At 45.6% G+C, this 20,861-nt stretch overlaps 1 protein-coding gene across 1 annotated transcript in view; it reads right to left on the bottom strand.

Annotated features, from left to right (window-relative positions):
- The window catches only part of KMO (kynurenine 3-monooxygenase), a 525,463-nt gene that overhangs the window by 325,550 nt on the left and 179,052 nt on the right, over positions 1-20,861 (bottom strand). Inside the window, exon 5 of the mRNA XM_075269516.1 lies at positions 14,685-14,733. Within this exon, the coding sequence (XP_075125617.1) occupies positions 14,685-14,733 (49 nt within the window). The remainder of the gene's footprint in view (positions 1-14,684; positions 14,734-20,861) is intronic.

Here is a 20,861-nt window from a genome sequence, read left to right as displayed (position 1 = left end):
GGAGTAAAGCAGATCCGTGTCTATACACAAAGAAACTTGGAGACAGATGGATCTATGTACTGATATATGTGGACGATATTTTAGTTTGTTTTGAAAAAGAAAGGGATGTAACAGAAATACTGAAAATTCTGGATTAACATTTTGAGATCAAAGATTTGGGAAATGTGAAACAGTACCTAGGGATACAAATAGAAAGAGAAGAAGACAGGAGTTATCATCTTAACCAAAGTCATATGATTCAAGACATTATTGAAACATTTGGATTGAAAGATGCGAAACCAATAAAGTCTCCAATGGAAATCAACTATCTGAAGGAGATGAACAGTGAACAAAATATGTTGCAGCAGCACAAGCAGCTCAAGAAGTCTTGTGGTTGAGACAACTACTGACAGACTTAGGAGAACAACTGTTGGAACCAACAAAGTTGTATGAAGACAATCAAGGTTGTATTGTTCTTGCTCAGACAGAAAGAGTTAATCCAAGAACAAAACACATTGATATAAAGTTTCATTTTTTGAGGGATTGCCAAGAGCAAGGAATGCTGAAGTTAGAATATTGTCCAACTGAAGATATGACAGCCGATATTCTTACTAAGGCATTGAATGCTGAAAGACATCAGAAGCTGATGAAGAAATTAAGTTTGACTGAATAAGTCTTTATTGTTGAGAAAGGGTGTTGGTATATACATATATGCAACAGATATAGACTTATTGTATTATACTGTGTTGGAGGAACTTATAGCTTCCGGTCACTAGATGGCGATGTTATTATTGTTATGTGCTGAATACATGTAATGATAAGCTATGGAGACTTGTCTATATCTCAAAATGCTGCATGTTTCTATGGTTAAGGTCCTTTCCAGTGTATTCCTTGTCATATTGCTGTATATAGACATGCTGATGTATGTTACCTCATGTTCTGAGAAGTAAACTGAAGATTAACCCATATAATCTACTCTGAAGCTTTCTTCTGCGACTGCACTCTGCAACACAGGCAGTCATTGCCAGCAAAGGGTTTTCATTAGGGTTGAGCGATCGGAATCCCGAACATGATATTTTCTGGCGGGATCGAGGTCGGAGGTTAAGTTCCCATAATGCTTGGCTACTGGCCAATCATTGTGGGAACAGCTAACATGACGCCTGGCACAATGTTAGCTGTGGGCAGAAAGCTCATTGGTTGCCAGAAGCATCATCACACCCCTCTATATAAGGGTAGTGATGATGCAGACTCCACCATTTTGCTGCACATACTAGCTAGGGAGAGGATCTCAGTGGTAGCTAGGGTCAGTGTAGGCAGGTGTGTAGCTGTGTTAGTGAGGGTGTTATACTCTATATACCTTTCACAAAAGGCATCCGTTTATTCCTGACAACCAATGGCTGTCTATAATCCAATAGGCAGTCCTGTCCATATATATATATATATATATATATATATATATATATATATATCTTAGCCAAGAAGGTATACGTCCACTCCTGACAAGCCGTGGATGTTATAATCCAATAGGCAGTCCTGTCCTCAGACAGATATATATATACATACCTTAGCCAAGAAGGTATACGTCCACTGCTGACAACCAGTGGCTGTTATAATCCAATAGGCAGTCCTGTCCTCAGACAGATATATATATATATATATATATATATATATACATACCTTAGCCAAGAAGGTATAAGTCCACTCCTGACAACCAGTGGCTGTTATAATCCAATAGACAGCTCTGTCCTCAAACTATATTCACCTTTGAAAAAAATGTATATCTACGTTTTCTTCTAAGAAACAGAGAGGCTGTTCCCATCAAAAAGAGGAACTCTCCAGTCACTCAACAAAATAAAATCTTCTTTTTTACTTGGAAGTTACTATTTTATTAAAAGACATGCCCCCAAAAAATAAAACAAGTAAAAGGACACAACAGAGGTGCTCTGGCCAGAGCTCAACCACCTGTTGGCAAAGGGAAAAAACAGGCATCAGCATTGCTGGTGTGTGGCGAATCCGGTATTCTGAATGCTGATAAGCCAGTCCATAGAGACACTAGCTGCTGGACAGGAATGTAACCACAGGGCATACTGGGCAAGTTCAGGCCACATTTCCAGCTTCGACACACAGTAGTCCAGCAGTAAAGACTCTTGTGGTAAGATGTCTATGCACGTTTTCATATACATAGTCTTGCACCTGCAACAAAAAATGCTCTCTCCGGTCTGATATCTCTACATTTAATGTTGCTGTTGTAGGCCTCAACAAAGACAACCAAGCATTAGCCATTAAGCCCACATTTCCTTTGCAACAGACTGTGGTTCTGTCTCTGGGACCACCACGTTGTTGTGAAAGGTGTGCAGGAGTTGGAGATGATCTTGACTCAATGCTTTCTGTTGGAAATGTGTCCATTAACTTGTCCAACAGTTTTTGATGGTATATATCGATATCCCTATAAGCCTCTGGTGTAATGGAAATGAAGCCCGGAACTTTATCCCTGAAGCGAGGATCAAGTAGGGTTGCCACTCAGTATTCAGGATACTAAGGATGACTTCTCCTCAGTGACATCAATCTCTTGATCAAAATCGTCCTCATCCTCATCCCCCTCCTCTTCTGAATAAGTACCCACAGAGGCTATTCGAGTCTGTGACCCAGTCTCCAACCATTGCCTGATCCATCCAGCCCTGGAGTCATTGTGGCCATGGTGGTCTTCCAAGTCCTTGCTGTCTTCAAAGTAAATCTGCTCTTCCTCCTCTGTTGCACACGCCTGATCCCTCAAAGTTATGAGTCTGTCCTTCAATGTGCACAAAAGTGGCACAGTCATGCTGATGCTGGTGTTGTTTGCGCTGACCACTTTTGTGCAGTATTCCAGACACTGAAGAACCAAACAGACATCATGCAGCTGTGCCCACTCCACAGCCATAAGATGGAGGTCTACTGGGGGAACGTCGGGCCCCTCTCGTCATCAAAAGATCGATTATTGCTGGAAGACCAACAAAATTGAAAAGAAAAAGTTAGAAAAGAAATGTAGCTGCAGCTAGTTTACTTTCAATTTATTTACCTTTGTGTGTTTTTCATATCTTTGTTTGAAATTTGGAAAAAAAAAGGTTTTTAATGTTTTCTACAAAAATTAAATTAATTAATTAAAATGCTGTACATTATTCATATTTTATTTTGCAATTTTGAAATAAACTTGTAAAAGTTATTTATTAGCGTTTCTCCATATCATTTGCTTCATTACGTAAAGGTCTATATTTCTGACGTCACACGTTCTAGGGTTAATGTTTTCTGCAGTGTGACTCAGTTCCCCTAAAATAATTAATTTGAGTACTGCTTGCTGCCTTCGCCCGCTAGCCCGCCAATACAAATTAGGTGCATTTCCAGCTCCATGATTTGGTGGAGGTTCTGGTGTGGAACTCATTCCGTCCCCGGAATTCTCAGGAAATGAAGTCTCCGAATTTGTTGAAGGTGAGGTTGGAACCCCCAATGACTTATGAACGACCCTCCTTGGTGTTGGAAGAACAGATGACAAACTGCCGTCCACATTCTGACAAGGGTCAAAAATGTTGACCCAATGTCTGGTCAGAGATAGGTAATGGCCCTGCCCATACTGGCTAGTCCACGTGTCCGTTGTCAAATGCACACATCCACTACAAGTTTGCTTTAGGGTACCACGCTTGATCTGTTGCTTGACATGCTCCTGCAAGTCAGGGACTACCTTTCGTGAAAAGTAATGGCAGCTGGGTACAACATATTGGGGCACAGCATGGGCCATCAGGGAGCGAAAAGCCTTTGATTCCACAAAGAGAAAAGGGACCATTTCCAAGGCTGGTAGTTTTGAAATGCTGGGTGTAAGCAGCTTAGCATGCTCATGTGTGGCTGGATATGTTTTTTTCCTTTCCATTACTTGCTGGAGGCTGGGCTGAATACTAGAGCCAGAAACAGAGAAACATGTTGGAGCAATTGGCATGTGAAATTCTGATGTGGCTCTTTGGCCAGTGGTTCCTGTAATTCTTTTATGCCAATTACTTGACTGCTGTCCAGCACTGCTGCCTGGCACACATGAAGTTGGTGTGTATGTGGCACTGGCATTGGAAAAGTAGGTAGAAGAACTAGCCAAAGCTCGTGGTGGGCCAACGTTCACATAAACATCCCTCTCTTCACTTTCTTGTTGTTTAAATATTTTAAAAAGTGCCTCGTGTACAGATTTCAAATGCCTAGGCATAGCATTTGTATTGAGGTGCCTAGTGTCCTCGCCTTGGCTAAGTGACTGCTTGCAAGTCTTGCATATCACCCTCGTTGGGTCAATTTTATCTTTTGTGAGATATAACCACACAGTTTGTTTGGAGCCTTTCTTTTTTGTATTAGCACTTTTAGGCGCTTTGTGTGTTATAACTGGGATTTGTGCATTAATTGGATGATGTTTTGGTGGCACTGGCAAACCAACATCAACCTCCTCATCAGAGTAGTTCCCTGATCCTTTTGACGTGGAGACCAAGTTTTGTCAACATAATCATCATCCACTGGCTCTTCTGAACAATGAATAATGCAGCAGATCCCTCAGCTTCTTCCAAATTTGTGTGACAGTTTAATTTAGAAGGGGATGAACTGGATCCCCATTGAACATTTTGCACAGTAATTGACCCAAAGCTCTGTTCAGTGGAATATGAGGAGGAATTCCTTCCAGAAGAAGATACTTTTAAATAAGTAATAAGTTCTTTTCAGAACGACTGTCTCAGGACCTGAGTTGTTTGTAAAATTGTTGTGTGTTTGCTGGTGGTGTTTGTCTGGGGATTTGAGCTGGTGTCCTGTGGCTCTCAGGTCGTTCTCTTTGCCATTGAGCTGTGGAGTCAGGGATTGGGTACCTGTATATAGTTGAGCTGGCTGGGTGTCTCAGTAGATGCAAGCTTCAGGTGTTTGACATTTTCATCAACTAATCAAGTAGTTCCGGAGTCTGTAAAAGACTCACGGCTGGCTTCAGTTCTCGTTGCTACCAACCAGGATTCTTGGTCCAGTGTAGGAGGAGAGTTTTATGGAAGTTGCACGGTCTCCGGAGCTGATTTGAAAGTGGTGTGAGTGTTGTCTTGTGTGAGAGTCTGTTTAACCCTCAACATTTCTACTCAACCCCTGTCCTGCATTTCTGGTTGCGTGACACTGTCTTGGTATTAGTGGGATTTTGTTTAGGGCTTCAGGTTTATTTTGCCCCTGTCCTGTGATACCCTTTCCTCACTACTCCACTGTTCTTCTCCTCAAACTCCTTTTGTGTGTTTATGGTCATGTTGCGTCTGTTTCTTTTCCATCCTGGTTGTTTCTAGTTGTAGCTGCATGTTATGGTTTGCTGGGTTTATTAAAAAAAACAAACAAAGGAAACCCAAAGGAGCCCGCTGGGCTCTGGACCACAGAAGCGCACTGGTGTGAACAGTGTCTGACAGTTAGACGCCACTGCCAGCCCTCTACACACCCTAGTTCGCTCTGTACAATCACAGCGGCCTGTGCAGGTCAGAGCAGCCGAACAAGGACTCAGTCTAGACAGCACTTTGGTGCTAGACTGTCCACAATAAGCTAGTGTGCACACAGTGGCTTCCTGATGCACACCAAGCAGCTAACAACTAAAGTTTTTTTCCTTTTTTAGGAAATAGAGTTCTACCTGAACTACAATTTCTGCCTAACAGAACTTCTAACTAGCTAGCTATCCTGAGCACACACAGTGCATTTGTAAATTGACATTAGGACAGCGGGCTGAGGAACCTCCCTCTTTATAAAGGGAAAGGGCGGTCCACTTTCAGCCAAGCCAGCTGCCCAAGACGGAGGTGGTTGGTCGACACGACTGTCAGTCACAGCCTGACCACACCCTCCGGCTGCAAGAGGGTTTAACCCTTGCTAAACCTGACTGCCGTCACAAGGAGGGAGTGACAGGCGGCAATACGCTACCGCAGAGGGACGGGCAGCGACCCAACCCCTCGGCTGCAGTTGCCGCACAGTCCTAACACTACTCCCCCTCCACGGCGCATCGACGCCATGCGTCTCCGGTTCCGTTCAAATTGCGCCACAAGTCGTGGCGCGTGAACCTGATCCGCAGGTTCCCAAGTGCGGTCCTCTGGACCATAACCTGTCCAGTCAATCAGGTAAAACAGCCTACCACGAATAGTCTTGGCATCCATTATCTCTTTGACCTCAAAATCATCCTGAGGCGATTCAGACTCCTCCGGAAGATGCATAGAATACTGTGTTAGGACCAGAGGTTTCAGGAGAGAGATATGGAAGGAGTTGTTGATTCGCCAAGACCTGGGTAGCTGCAGTTTGTATGTCACCTGATTTACTTGGGACAGGACTTTAAATGGACCCACAAACCGCAGAGCAAACCGCAGTGAAGGAACCCGGAGACGGAGATGGCGGGAAGAGAGCCAGACACGATCCCCCGAGGACAATTCCGTCCCAGGCCTGCATCTAACGTTAGCTGTAGCCCTCATTCTGTCCTTTGCCCGACTCATGGAGGCCTGCGCCTGATTCCCTCACCTCTCTGGCGCGCACGGCCCAATCTGCCACAGCCGGCACGTCAGAGATCACCGGGATGGGCAGAGGGATGCGCGGATGATGACCATACAGCATAAAGAATGGCGTTTTCTCCGTGGAGTCAGCCACCGCATTGTTAAGTGCAAACTCTGCCCATGGCAACAGCTCCACCCAATCATCATGGCGGGAGGAGAAAAGTGGTGCAAGTAGGTCTCCATAGTCTGGTTCATCCTCTCCACCAGACCATTAGACTGGGGATGGTAGGACGACGACAGGCATAACTCCACACGCATCAACTGGCACAGTGCCCTCCAAAAATGTGCCGTGAACAGCGACCCTCGATCAGAGACTATCTTTTCTGGTATACCGTGAATCCGGAAGACATGCCTAATAAAAAGACGTGCCAACTCCTTGGCAGAAGGCAGCCCTGGTAACGCCACTAAGATAGTTATTTTGGTAAAATGATCCGTCACCACCCAAATTACCTTCCTGCCCGATGACGTTGGCAGGTCTGTGACAAAATCCATACCCACGATTTGCCAAGGTGATTCCGGTATAGGGAGAGGGTGCAATAAGCCGGCTGGATGCTGGCGTGAGGGCTTGTTGCGAGCGCAAATGTCACAAGCTCGCACAAAGGCCTGCACATCATTAGAAAGAGAGGGCCAATAGTAGTGCCGAGAGATCAACTCCCTGGTGCGCCGGAGACCAAAATGTCCACCGACACGGGAAGCATGTCCCCACAACAACACTTCTTGTCGCTGTGAGAGGGAAACCAGAGTCTTCCCAGGTGGAACCCGAGTTAGATTCACTGGGTTGACCACCAGTTGTTTTTCAGAGGGAATGATTAGTCTAGCCTCAGATTCCTCATCAGGTTTGACAAAGGAGCGGGACAGAGCATCTGCCCGCAAATTTTTCTCCCCAGGTACATAATATAACACAAAATTAAAGCGAGAAAAGAAAAGTGCCCATCGCGCCTGGCGAGCATTCAGTCTCTGTGCAGACTGAATATAGGTTAGGTTTTTGTGATCCGTGAAAATGTGCACAGGATGTGCAGCCCCCTCCAGAAGATGGTGCCACTCCTCTAACGCCAATTTTATTGCTAGGAGTTCACGGTCACCAATTGAGTAATTCCTCTCTGCTGAGGAAAAGAGTCTGGAAAAGAAGGCACATGTGACCTTTTTCCCAATGCTGTTCCTCTGGAACAGCATAGCCCCCGCTCCCACGGAAGACGCGTCCACCTCCAGACAGAAAGGTCTAGACACGTCTGGTCAGTGTAAAACGGGCGCTTCTACAAATCGCTGCTTTAGCATGGAGAACGCCTGTTCTACTGCGGGAGTCCAATTATTAGGGTTAGCTCCCTTTTTGGTGAGAGCCGAAAGGGGTGCTACTAGTGTGGAGAAGTGTGGAATGAACTGTCTGTAATAGTTGGCAAAACCCTAGAACCTCTGAACTGCCTTTAGAGTTTGAGGCTTCGGCCATATGAGGATTGCCTCATGCTTCTGAGGATCCATTTGGAGGCCTTCGCCTGACACAATGTACCCCAAAAATGGCAGTCTCTCCTGCTCGAACAAACATTTTTCTAATTTTGCGTAAAGCCGATTGTCACGCAGGCGCGAGAGGACCATGCGCCCTGTTCGCCGGTGGTCAGTCATATTAGATGAAAAAATAAGAATATCATCCAAGTATACCACCACTGAGGTCTGCAGGAGGTCACGGAAGATGTCATTTACAAATGACTGGAAAACTGCTGGGGCATTGGCCAGGCCGAAAGGCATGACTAAGTATTCGTAATGACCGTCCCTGGTGTTGAACGCAGTCTTCCATTCATCTCCCTTGCGTATACGTATCAGATTATACGCCTCCCGTAGGTCTAATTTGGTAAAAATGGTGGCCCCCTTGAACCGATCAAATAGTTCAGCAATGAGGGGCAGGGGGTACCTATTCTTCACTGTGATGGCATTTAGACCACGGTAATCTATGCACAGGCGAAGGGAGCCATCTTTCTTCTCCACAAAGAAGAAGCCCGCGCCTGCGGGAGACGAGGATTTCCGTATGAATCCCCTTTCAAGATTCTCCTTAATATAATCAGACATCGCCTGAGTCTCGGGAAGGGAGAGAGGGTAAACCCTGCCCTGAGGTGGCGTAGCCCCTGGCAACAGATCTATGGCCCAATCGTAAGACCTGTGTTCTGGCAGAGTTTCAGCTGCTTTTTTAGAAAAAACGTCTGCAAACCCTGCATATTGAGGGGGCAAGCCTTCCAGTTCTGGAGGCAACACTGGAGAGACGGCTGGCTGTACTGGTATCATACATCTCTCCTGGCACTCCGGACTCCAACTAATGATCTCCCCCTGCCTCCAGTCTATAACTGGAGAGTGCCAGTGAAGCCAGGGGAGACCTAACAATTCTGCATCAGCTAAACCCTCCATAATGTGAAAGGAGAGCTGCTCGGTATGTAGTGCTCCGCTTTGTAGAAATATAGGCGGAGTCTCAAAACGGATCCGTGAGTGGATTTGTGACCCGTCGACCACTGTTATGTCAATGGGGGTCTCAAGTGCCCTCATAGGAATGGCATGTTCCTGGGCGAATTTTTCTGAAATAAAGTTCCTTATGGCCCCAGAATCGACAAATGCCCTAGTATTGACCCACCCGCTCTCAAGCCTAAGGGCTACTGGGAACCGGATACGAGTAAGGGGTTTTAGCATGCCCAGTAACCCCCCCTTGATGGGTACTGGACAGACTCTTTTCCCGGTGGTTTAGAGCATTGAGGGGCAATGTGCCCTGGTTGGTTACAACAGAAACAGACCACCCCCTTAGCTTTCCTTCTTCTGCTGCCACCAGAAGGGGAAACTTGAGAGGTGTCCATGGGTTCTGTGGACCCTTCAACTGGCAGGGCAACAACGGGCTTAGAGACCCCCCCTTGTGGCCCTAGGTTATATTCAACCTCCCGTTCCACTCTTCTATCAGATAATTGTATATCAACACGTGTTGCAGTGTTGATAAGGGAGGCGAGAGAGGCAGACGGTTCCCTGCCTGCTAATTCGTCCTTTATGTGTGAGGACAAACCTTCCCGAAAAATAGCCAGTCCAGTTCAGAAGCTAAGGTTCGAAACTCGATGGCAAAATTAGCGACCGAGTTCTGGCCTTGTCGCAACCGCAAGAGCTGAGATGCATAGGTGGACTGGGGCACAGGGCCATGAAACACCAAACGAAGCGCTTCAAGCAGAGAGGTTAGTGTAGCCAACTCTGCCGCGCCCCGTTCCTTCAAGGGGGTGACCCAGGCCAAAGCTCTTCCGGTAAGCAGCGACACTACAAAGGCCACCTTAGCTTATTGAGGCTAGGACATGCCTCAATATATGTGGTGCACTGGTGAATAAATCCCCTACAACCGCTCGGATCACCTGCATACCGTTCCGGCGGTAAGAGAGGACACAGTAACGCCGCAGGAGTCGGCAGATTACACACAAGTTGAGCCATAGCCTGAACTAAAGTTTGTGACACTTTGGAAATGTCAGTGGAGGCTGCAGATGGAGACTGCTGCAGCAGACGCTCTACTGTGGTCAGGCGAGTATTCAGGCTGCTCACCAGATTCGCCAAATGAGCATGGGAATCCATTATGCGGCGGGGCTCTGGCCCTAATGTACTGTTATGGTTTGCTAAAAAAAAACAAACAAAGGAAACCCAAAGGAGCCCGCTGGGCTCTGGACCACAGAAGCGCACTGGTGTGAACAGGGTCTGACAGTTAGACGCCACTGCCAGCCCTCTACACACCCTAGTTCGCTCTGTACAATCACAGCGGCCTGTGCAGGTCAGAGCAGCCGCACAAGGACTCAGTCTAGACAGCACTTTGGTGCTAGACTGTCCACAATAAGCTAGTGTGCACACAGTGGCTTCCTGATGCACACCAAGCAACTAACAACTAAAGTTTTTTTTCCTTTTTTAGGAAATAGAGTTCTACCTGAACTAAAATTTCTGCCTAACAGAATTTCTAACTAGCTAGCTAGCTATCCTGAGCACACGCAGTGCATTTGTAAATTGACATTAGGGCAGCGGGCTGAGGAACCTCCCTCTTTATAAAGGGAAAGGGCGGTCCACTTTCGGCCAAGCCAGCTGCCCAAGACGGAGGTGGTTGGTCGACACGACTGTCAGTCACAGCCTGACCACACCCTCCGGCTGCAAGAGGGTTTAACCCTTGCTAAACCTGACTGCCGTCACAAGGAGGGAGTGACAGGCGGCAATACGCTACCGCAGAGGGACGGGCAGCGACCCAACCCCTCGGCCGCAGTTGCCTCACAGTCCTAACACTACTCCCCCTCCACGGCGCATCGACGCCATGCGTCTCCGGTTCCGTTCAAATTGCGCCACAAGTCGTGGAGCGTGAACCTGATCCGCAGGTTCCCAAGTGCGGTCCTCTGGACCATAACCTGTCCAGTCAATCAGGTAAAACAGCCTACCACGAATAGTCTTGGCATCCATTATCTCTTTGACCTCAAAATCATCCTGCTAAACCTGACTGCCGTCACAAGGAGGGAGTGACAGGCGGCAATACGCTACCGCAGAGGGACGGGCAGTGACGCGACCCCTCGGCCGCAGGTGCCGCACAGTCCTAACACTGCACCTATTCTTTCATTAGGGGTGACCGCCTTTAGCATCCCAGTCCCTAACCTCTTTCAGTTCTCTCCCCACCTGTCTCTTAGGTCTTCGCGTTTAGAGAGTCAGAAGTTGTTGGGGCCAAGCTTAGCTTGGGTATAGCTGACCAACACCCTCAGACAGGGCCTAGTCAGCCATCGTAGCGCCAGGGAGAGTTTTCCTACACCGTTGGCAGAAAGAGCATTATAAAGAAAACGATGTTGTTACAAAATGTCTCATCGATTTTTTTTTTTTTTTTTTTTTTTGTAGCTACTCCTGCACATAAATTTTTTTTTTGTATAGATTACAATTTTTCTGAGGCTCATATGCTTCAATTTTTGGACTCCACGCTACTGAAAAAAAATTATTTTAAGGCTTATACTTCCTTGAGGAGAGGTCACTCATATGACTGAGACTCATGTTTTTATGGCCATTTAAGTGTTTCCTTGCTCTTTCTATGCATTCTAAGAACTTGTATGTGTTTTTGGGTACCTTTTTTTTACTTTTAAAAAACGATCTTTAGAAAAAAAAAAAATACCATAGATTTGCATTGGGATCGGAATTGGGTTCGAATGAAAAATGATCGGAAATCGGATTTCAAAATCGATCCTGAATAGTCAAGATCGGCTCAACCCTAGTTTTCATCGAAGTATCAGAAATTAACATTTTATTTACAATTATTTTATTTGTTTGATTACTTTTGAGCCCCTTTTATGCAATCATCTAATTGTAGCTGGTGAGGAGCCATCCAGCAGTATACCTGTGGCAGGATACAGCAGAAGACTTGAATAAAAAGTGATCAAAGCAATAGCATTTCCCGAACATGGTAGAACTAAAAAATACACTCGGCCCAGGAAAAAAGTACGCCCTATGCATCCCCATACACGGACGTACAAAAAAAGTTATGGCTGTCAGAATATGGCGACATTTAGAAAAAAAAAAATTAACACAATTTTGGATTTTTGTTAGGGGAATAAAATGTAAATAAAACCATATAAATTTGGTATCCCCGGAATCGTACCGAAACACAGAATACAGGGGAGATGTCAGATTTTTTTTCCAGCTTCCCAGTACATTATACAGAATAATTAACAGCGGCATCATGAAGAAAAATTTGTCCCACAAAGATTAAGACCTCATATGTATCTGGGAGCACAGAAATAAAAAAGTTATGGTGTTTAGAAGGAGGGGAGTCAAAAATGAAAATCAAAAAATGCCATCGGCGGGAAGGTGTCAACAGTAAATTGTCATGGCAGCGCTTCACCTTATACCCATGAAATGAGGGAGGAGGAATGCAAAGAAAACCTTTGTGGGAAATTGTCCAAAGAGGAGGATCTAGAGGAGGCATATGGGCCTGTACAAACAGGCTGGAACTCCATTTCAAATTTTGATCTCAGTGGTATCACACTCTGGACTGGCAATTTAATAGAAAGCTTTCTTCAATGAACACTTGCTTGAGATGCCAAAGGGAGATCAGTTCCTATCTACACATCTGGTGGAGCTGTCCGCAGATCACTCCATTTTAGTCGCATGTAGAGCGACGTATATGGCAAGTATCAACACCGAACTTTGAACTTTCACCTGAAATCATCTTCTTTGCACAAACCACCACCCATTATGTCTCTAAACGAAACATCCTGGTTACAGCTGCAAAACTTTTGATTCCTCTTTATTGACTTCAAACCTCAGCCCCATCACCGCAAGAATGGGAATCAAGGGTATGTCAAAACATGCGCTTTGAAGAATTGCTTAGCTGGACCAGCCAAACACACTATAGGTTCTTGAGCATTTGATCACCTTGGATCGATCTACTTGAACAGCAGTCTTCCTCATAACTCTTCCACTCCTCTCCCTCCCCCATACGAATTTCCATTCTCGAGCTTTTACCTCCCTCTGTTGTCTTGTCTTGTCTAACCTTCCTCATTTTGTTCCCTCTCTAAACTCTTTTTAGTTCTACAAATATCTCCGGTTTACATAATGGCAGTAGTATTTACCCCCACCAGTCAGCAGAAGTTTGTATCTGGCGACCCTGTGCTGCACACAGGGCTAGGCACACTGTTCGAGATCAATACATGATTTTTCAGACTCCTGAAAATCTTTAATTGTCAAATTTTTAGTTCTGCAATTATTCATACCACCTATTTACTGCCATTGTAACCTGTTTATATTCTTACTTCTTTATGTACTGTTAAATTTGTACTTTGTACTCATTTTAGAAAACATAAATTTTTAGAAAAAAAAAAACCAGGCTGCAACTAGCAGCTGGTCTTGTTGGATTTCTGTTTTGGCGCTAAATTCAAATGGGCCTATTACAGGAGAACTGATACTAGAAACAGCAGATCTTTTGTGAAACTTGCGCCACTACAAATAATAGGGGCGGAGGTGCTGCTATGATCTATCCCTGTAAATAAAATTGGTGGCAGTGGACATGCACACTGAAACAATTCTTTGAAGAATGGCACAGATGAGACAAATGCAACCAAGTATAAAGGTTTGTTTTTTAATGCGGGCATGGATGTTGTTCTTAGGGTGCATTCACACGGAGGAAAATGGTGAGGAATTTGGTGTGGAATTTTCCACGCTGAAAATGAAGCCTCCAATTGATTTCAATGGGTTCCACTAGCTTTTTTTTCCACTAGCGCTAGTGGAGAAAAAAAGCTAGCAGCATCCATTGAAGTCAATGAGAGGCTTTTTTTTCAGCGTGGAAAATTCCACACCAAATTCCTCACCATTTTCCTCCGTGTATATACCCTTACAGGTTTATATGGACACTAAACTCCTTGCTCATAAGAACTTGTGGGTGGTTTAGCATCAAATATAACTTGACAAATTCCATTTAAAGAGGACCTTTCATCACCTCCACCAATTCAAGTTCTTAGCATCTATAAGTAGGTGCAGCTACGCTGATTCTAGCAAAGTTGAAATTTTTTTTCCTTAGCCCCCACAATTCCTGAGCAACAAGCGCAGGTAGATTTGATGCCTGATGTGTTAATCAAGCTCTGTAATGTCAGAAGGGCAAAATCAGGCAGAGGGGTGAGATTCAGAGCTTCAACCACAGGTGGACAGTGTCAAAGCTCAGAATCCAAACCCTTGCCAGCTTTCTGTCTGACACCACCCTCCTGACAGCCTAAATAGCATATCAGGCACCAAATTAAAAGCATTAATTGTTTGGGAACGGCAGTTGGTAAAGAAATAAATTCCAACTATAACAAAATCAGTAGAGCAGCAGCTATTAATTGTTATAAAGAGCTGTACTTATTGGAAGTGTTTAAAAGTCCTCTCTAAGGACATGGAGCTTTTTTATTTTATTTTTTTTACCTTGGCACAGCCATATGAGGGCTTACTTTTTGTGACAGGTTATATTTTTTGATTGCACAGTTTTTGGAAATATTTAGATTATTGATATATATAGTGTATAAATAGCATCTTAACTTTTTAAGTATTAGAATTTCTACTACTTTTGAAAAATTAAATCAAGTATTTTCCCAAAATGATTTGTCCTTAAGCTACCACTTCAGCTACCAACTCTCAAGCTACCTCTTTGAAATAGAATTTCAAATTGAGAAGACTTACCATTAAGCAGTTCTTTATTTAAATTTGCTCTGTCCACTGAAAGGATATACTGTAAAGAAAATCATAGCATCAGAAGTGTGAATAAACTGAATTTTCGAAAAACTGTTTATTATGATTGTTTGTTTTTTTGACAATGGATTTGTAGTTAAATTTTTTTCTTATTGTATCCAGTGGCATAACTAGGAATGGCGGGGCCCCGTGGCGAACTTTTGACATGCCCCCCCCAACCGACGCCGAAGACCTTGACCGACCCCCTCCTCTGCACTCTATTATGTCCCTTAGTAAGCCCTTAGTAAGCCCTGCACACAGTATTATGTCCATTAGTGGCCCTGCACACAGTAGTATGTCCATTAGTGGTACCTGAACACTGTATTATGTCCTTTAGTGGCCCCTGCACACAGTATTATCCCCCGTAGTGGCCCCTGCACACAGTATTATCCCCCATAGTGTCCCCTGCACACAATATTATAGCCCATAGTGGACACCCATAAACAATTATTATACTCTGGGGTCTTTTCAGACCCCATAGTGTAATAATCGGAGACCCGGGGGAATAAAAACATAAAAAAATACTGTTTCTTACCTGTCCCCCAGCTCCCACACGGTCTTCTCCGCTGCCGTCCTTCTTCTATGACGTCGGACGTCACATGACCCAGGAAGCAGGCCGGGTTCATGTGATGTCAGACAACTAGGAAGAAGGCCTGGCACGATCGTGGAGAGGTAAGTAACAGTGTTTTTTATGTTCCCTTACCTCTCCCGGTCATTATACTCGGGGGTCTGCAAAACCCCCACTGATTGCATCCATTCTTTTTAAACTGTATGCTTGTGGTGGAACTGATATATATTAATAAATATATTTTACATATTAACTTGCACTGATCCTGAGTCACAGTATTTCTGACTTACTATTGGACAGGCTTAAATTGATATCCATCAGCATTCCTTGATGACTTAAAGGGGTCCTCCCATCTCAGCCTTTCAGCCAGGCTGTATGCAGTGTCTACTTCTCACTTTCTGTATTTCTCTCCCCCCTCCTCCCTCTGGCTGAACGGGACACAGAACACTATTGCAGATCAGATAATCTGAAGATTCTTGAACAGAATGGACTCGCAGTGTTATCTGTGTGTTTACATAGGGAGAAAACAGACTTGGCTTTATCAGCAAAGTGCAATTAACTGAAAGGATTGTCCTGTGGAACTAAGTAAGTGACTCACTTGTCCTTTCTCCCAGGTCCGTGGTTATAGCAACAATGTGTATTTGGAAAAAGGCTTCAATTTACATAAGCTGCCAGTATATATAGGGTCCTTGAGGTGAGACAATCCCTTTAATGTAACTAAACTTTTGAACAACTTGATATTCTGGCAGGATGTGTGACATTAGTTATTGCAATATGCTTTAACACATTTCATCTGATTTCTGTGAAATTGTACACTGAAATTTACTTTGTTAGCCTGTTTATTGTTAAACCCGGACTATGGAAGAGCTGCTGAAGCATCTCGTGCAGTCCAATCTACAGCAACAAGAAACCAACCGTTTGCTGTTGGAGCAGATTACACTCCTTAAAGAGCCTGCAGAGCCTGGCAAAAAGGCCAGTGGCCCTGACAGCATCCTACCAGAGATGATCAAATACAGCCCTCCAGCAATACACGCGGCACTGGCAAAGCTATTCACCCTCGTGCTCAATGCTGGACACTTCCCCGAAGACTGGAACAAAGGGCTCATAACCCCCATCTACAAGAATGGGGACCAATATGACCCCAACAACTACAGAGGGATCTGCGTCAGCAGCACGCTGGGGAAACTGTTCAACAGCATCATCAATAACAGAATCCTCACCTTCCTCACGCAACACGGGGTCCTCAGCAAGAGCCAAGCAGGGTTCATGCCAAACCACCGCACCACAGACCATATCTACACCCTGCACAGCCTCATCAAGACGCACGTCCACAACACCAGAAGAGGCAAGATATTCGCCTGCTTCGTGGACTTTAAGAAGGTGTTTGATTCAGTATGGCACCCAGGCCTACTTCTAAAACTCCTAGAGAGTGGAATAGGAGGAAGAACGTACGACGTCATCAAGAGCTCCTACACCGGAAACCAGTGCAGTGTGAAGGTGAATGGGAAAAGGACCGCATACTTCCAACAGGCCCGAGGGGTCAGACAAGGCTGTAGCCTGAGCCCAACGCTCTTCAACATCTATATCAATGAACTGGCTACAGCCCTGGAGGCCTCACCAACTCCAGGCCTCACCCTGAACAATCGAGAGGTGAAGTTCCTGCTATACGCCGATGACCTCCTACTCCTGGCCCCCACCGAGAAAGACCTCCAAGAAAGCCTGTCAGTGCTGGAAAAATTCAGCACCACATGGGCCCTACCCATCAACCAGAAGAAGACCAAAATCATGGTATTCCAGAAGAAGGGCCACAATAAAGCCTCCACCACCCCACAATTCACACTGAACGGCTCCACACTGGAGAAAACCAACAGCTACACCTACCTGGGGCTGGAGCTCAGCCAATCAGGAAGCTTCAAAGCAGCAATAGAAACCCTGAAAGCAAAAGCCTGCAGAACCTTCTACGCCATCAGAAGACAACTGTACCACCTCAAACCACCGGTGAGGGTCTGGCTGAAGATATTTGACGCTGTCATCTCCCCGATCCTTCTCTATGGCAGTGAAGTTTGGGGCCCAGCCACCTACCCAGACCAGTCAAGGTGGGATTCCAGCCCAACAGAGAACTTCCACCTGGAGTTCTGCAAATACCTGCTCCATGTCCATCGCAACACCACCAACATAGCCTGCAGGGCAGAGCTAGGCAGACTCCCCCTATGGCTCACCATACAGAAGAGGGCGCTAGCTTTCCAGGCACACATCCAGGGGAGCAAGCCTGACTCCTACCACCACCAAGCCTGGCTAAGCCACCTGAGCAAACCAGACATTCAACAACCAAACAGCAGCCAACCACCAAACCAAAAACACCAACAGATGATAACCAAGGCCGAAATAAAGGCGACCACAGAGGCAAACAGAGAGCGGTACATTGAAGAATGGAGAAATGAAATAAATAACTCCAAGAAACTCACCGTGTACCAATCCCTACAAAGGGACTACACCATGGCCACCTACCTGGAGAGAATACGCCACCCCAAGCACAGACAGACCCTGAGCCGGTACAGACTGAGCGCCCACAACCTAGAGATAGAGACGGGGCGATACAGGCAGACGTACAAGCCACGGGAGAAGAGACTGTGCCAGCACTGTGACCAGGGGGTCCTAGAAGACGAGACCCACTTCCTGCTACACTGCACCAAATACTCAGCTGTGAGGGCCGTCTACTACCAAAGACTCTCTGCCCACATCCCAGACTTCATATCTGCAGACGAGAAGAGGAAACTCTACATCCTACTGGGAGAAGAAGAAGCCACTGTGGAGATCGCTGCCCAATACGTGTCCAGCTGTCACCAAACAAGAGGAAGATGAGACTCCATGGACTGTTATATTTATCCCAAAACACCCGCCCCACCCACCCCCACCCCCACCCCCACCTCCCCATATAGCAGTCACCAACGAAGAGGAAGATGAGACTCCACGGACTGTTATACCCCAAACCAACCGCCCTGCCCCACCCCACCTCCAACCCCCCCCATATAGCAGTCACCAACGAAGAGGAAGATGAGACTCCATGGACTGTTATAACCGAACCCCCCCCCCCATACCCACCACCCACCCAACCCAACTCCCCCCCCCCCACCCACTTTACTAGCTTTGGCAATGCCAAATACCTATTCGGACGTGCCAATAAAGCATTTTTTGATTTGATTTGATTTGACCTGTGGCACACAGAGATGAGAAGCGGGCTGTACAAATAACTTTGCAAAAGATGACCCCAAATGACGACGTAGAGGCCTTCCTGACTGTGTTCGAGAGGGTGGCCGAACAGGAGAAACTGCCAGATGCGAACTGGGCAGACGTCATTGCTCCCTATCTGACCGGTGAACCCCAGAAGGCCTATTATGACCTCGGGCAGCAGGATGTCTAGGACTATGACAAGTTAAAATCAGAAATCCTTGCTCGGCTGGGGGTAACCACTGTTGTCCGTGCCTGGCGGGTGCATACCTGGAGCTACCATATGGACAAGCCTGCCAGATCCCAGATGTACGACCTGATTCACCTAGTGACAAAGTGGCTGGAATCAGACACATGTACCCCTGCGCAGATGGTGGAGAAGGTGGTCCTAGACCAGTTCACCAGAGCTCTCCCTCCTGCGTTACAGCGCTGGGTTGGACATGGAGACCCCAAAGATGCCAACCAATTCGTCAGCCTTCTGGAGAGGTACCTAACGACTGAGGCGGAACGCCACGATGACTCTACATCCTCCAGGAACACCATGCTAGCTTGATAGCTGGGGACTTTATCCCGGACAAATGTATGAGTGTTTGTTGCATCCATGGGGCTATCAAGGACTATTTCCAATGTCAGAATAGAGACTGTACTAGGATCTGTTTATTATGAAGTGGGTGTTGTAAAAAACCATATGCAGAATGTTATTTTGGGACGTGATTTCCCTTTGTTCTGGGATTTGTGGGGAAAAGCTAAAACCACAAAGCCAAATGTGGAAACCCCGCCTACTCCTAAAGTGTATGAGGAAGATGACACCTTTCTGTTACAAGTCCTAGCTGAATCCTTTTCTCCAGCTCCTGAGCCAAATATACCTGAGTTAAAGGTCTCACGGGATAATTTTGGTACTGCACAATTGAGAGATACCACTCTTGCTAATGCTCGTGATAATGTGACAGTTATTAACAATGTGTCTCAGGAACCTGATGCTGACCACCAATTTCCACATTTTGCTATGAATAATGACCTGTTGTATCGGGTTGCAAAAAGTAATGGGGAAATGGTAGAGCAGCCTCTCATACCGAAGCCATACCACCATGTTGTGCTTGATATGGCTCATAATCATGTGCTTGGGGGACACCTAGGGGCAGAGAAAACACAGGAGAGGATTCTCCAAAGATTTTATTGGCCAGGTGTGTACAGGGAAGTGAAGGACTACTGTGTGTCCTGTCCTACATGTCAGATACATACCCCAGCCCCACATTTCCATAGTCCCTTGGTTCCACTGCCCATCATTGAAGTGCCTTTTGAAGGATTGGTATAGATCTGTCCAATAGTCAGCTAGAGGTCACCAATATATTCTGGTTGTCTTGGATTACGCTACTCGCTATCCTGAGGCGGTTCCCTTGCGTAATACAACATCAAAGAGTATTGCCCGTGAGTTGTTTTACATGTTTTCAAGAACAGGCATACCTAAAGAGATACTGACCGACCAGAGCACACCGTTCATGTCAAAAGTGATGAAGGAGCTATGTAAGCTGTTCAAAATTTCCCATGTACGGATTTCTGTGTATCACCCACAGACGGATGGGTTAGTGGAGCGCTTTAATAAGACTCTCAAGCATATGCTTAAAAAGGTGGTAGAAAAAGATTGTCGTGACTGGGATTGCCTGTTGCCGTACCTGATGTTCTCTATTAGAGAGGTTTCACTAGCGTCTACCGGTTTCTCCCCTTTTGAATTAGTCTACGGTAGACACCCCAGGGGCTTACTTGATAAAGCCAAAGAAACATGGGAAACTGAGGCTTCCCCATACCGTAGTGTCTCAGAGCAGCATGTAGCCCAAATGCAGGACCGCATTTCAACAGTCATGCCAATTGTAAAAGAGCATCTGCAAAGAGCACAAGAGGCCCAAAGCAGAATTTGCAATCATTCTGCCAGAATCCGTGAATTTAATCCAGGGGACAGAGTCCTTATTTTAAAAAAACACCCAAAATTATGGGAATGGTACAAGGAAATGGTGGAGTGTGATGGTGTGTCTGGTTGAGTGTGGCGCACATGTTGTCATAGCTACCAGAGTGACCTGCAGATTTGCTGCAGATTCTAATATAAATTTAGCAGCAAAGTCATGTCTCCAGGCTCCCATTAGGAGTCTCATTAGGACATGGTAAAAATAAAAGGGAGTTTGATAGAGGTGGAGGGGAGGATGGATCATTGGAGGATAAATTGTCAACCATGTAGAAAAAAGTTAATAATTTGATTTGGTTTAAATAAAAGATTAGAGAAGAGCGAACACCGTTCGATCGAATAGGTATTCGATAGAATATCATGGCGTTTGATGTAT

The sequence above is a fragment of the Leptodactylus fuscus genome, chromosome 3, assembly GCF_031893055.1.
Source record: "Leptodactylus fuscus isolate aLepFus1 chromosome 3, aLepFus1.hap2, whole genome shotgun sequence".
Classification (NCBI taxonomy): domain Eukaryota; kingdom Metazoa; phylum Chordata; class Amphibia; order Anura; family Leptodactylidae; genus Leptodactylus; species Leptodactylus fuscus.
This window is presented reverse-complemented; position numbering and strand designations above follow the sequence as displayed.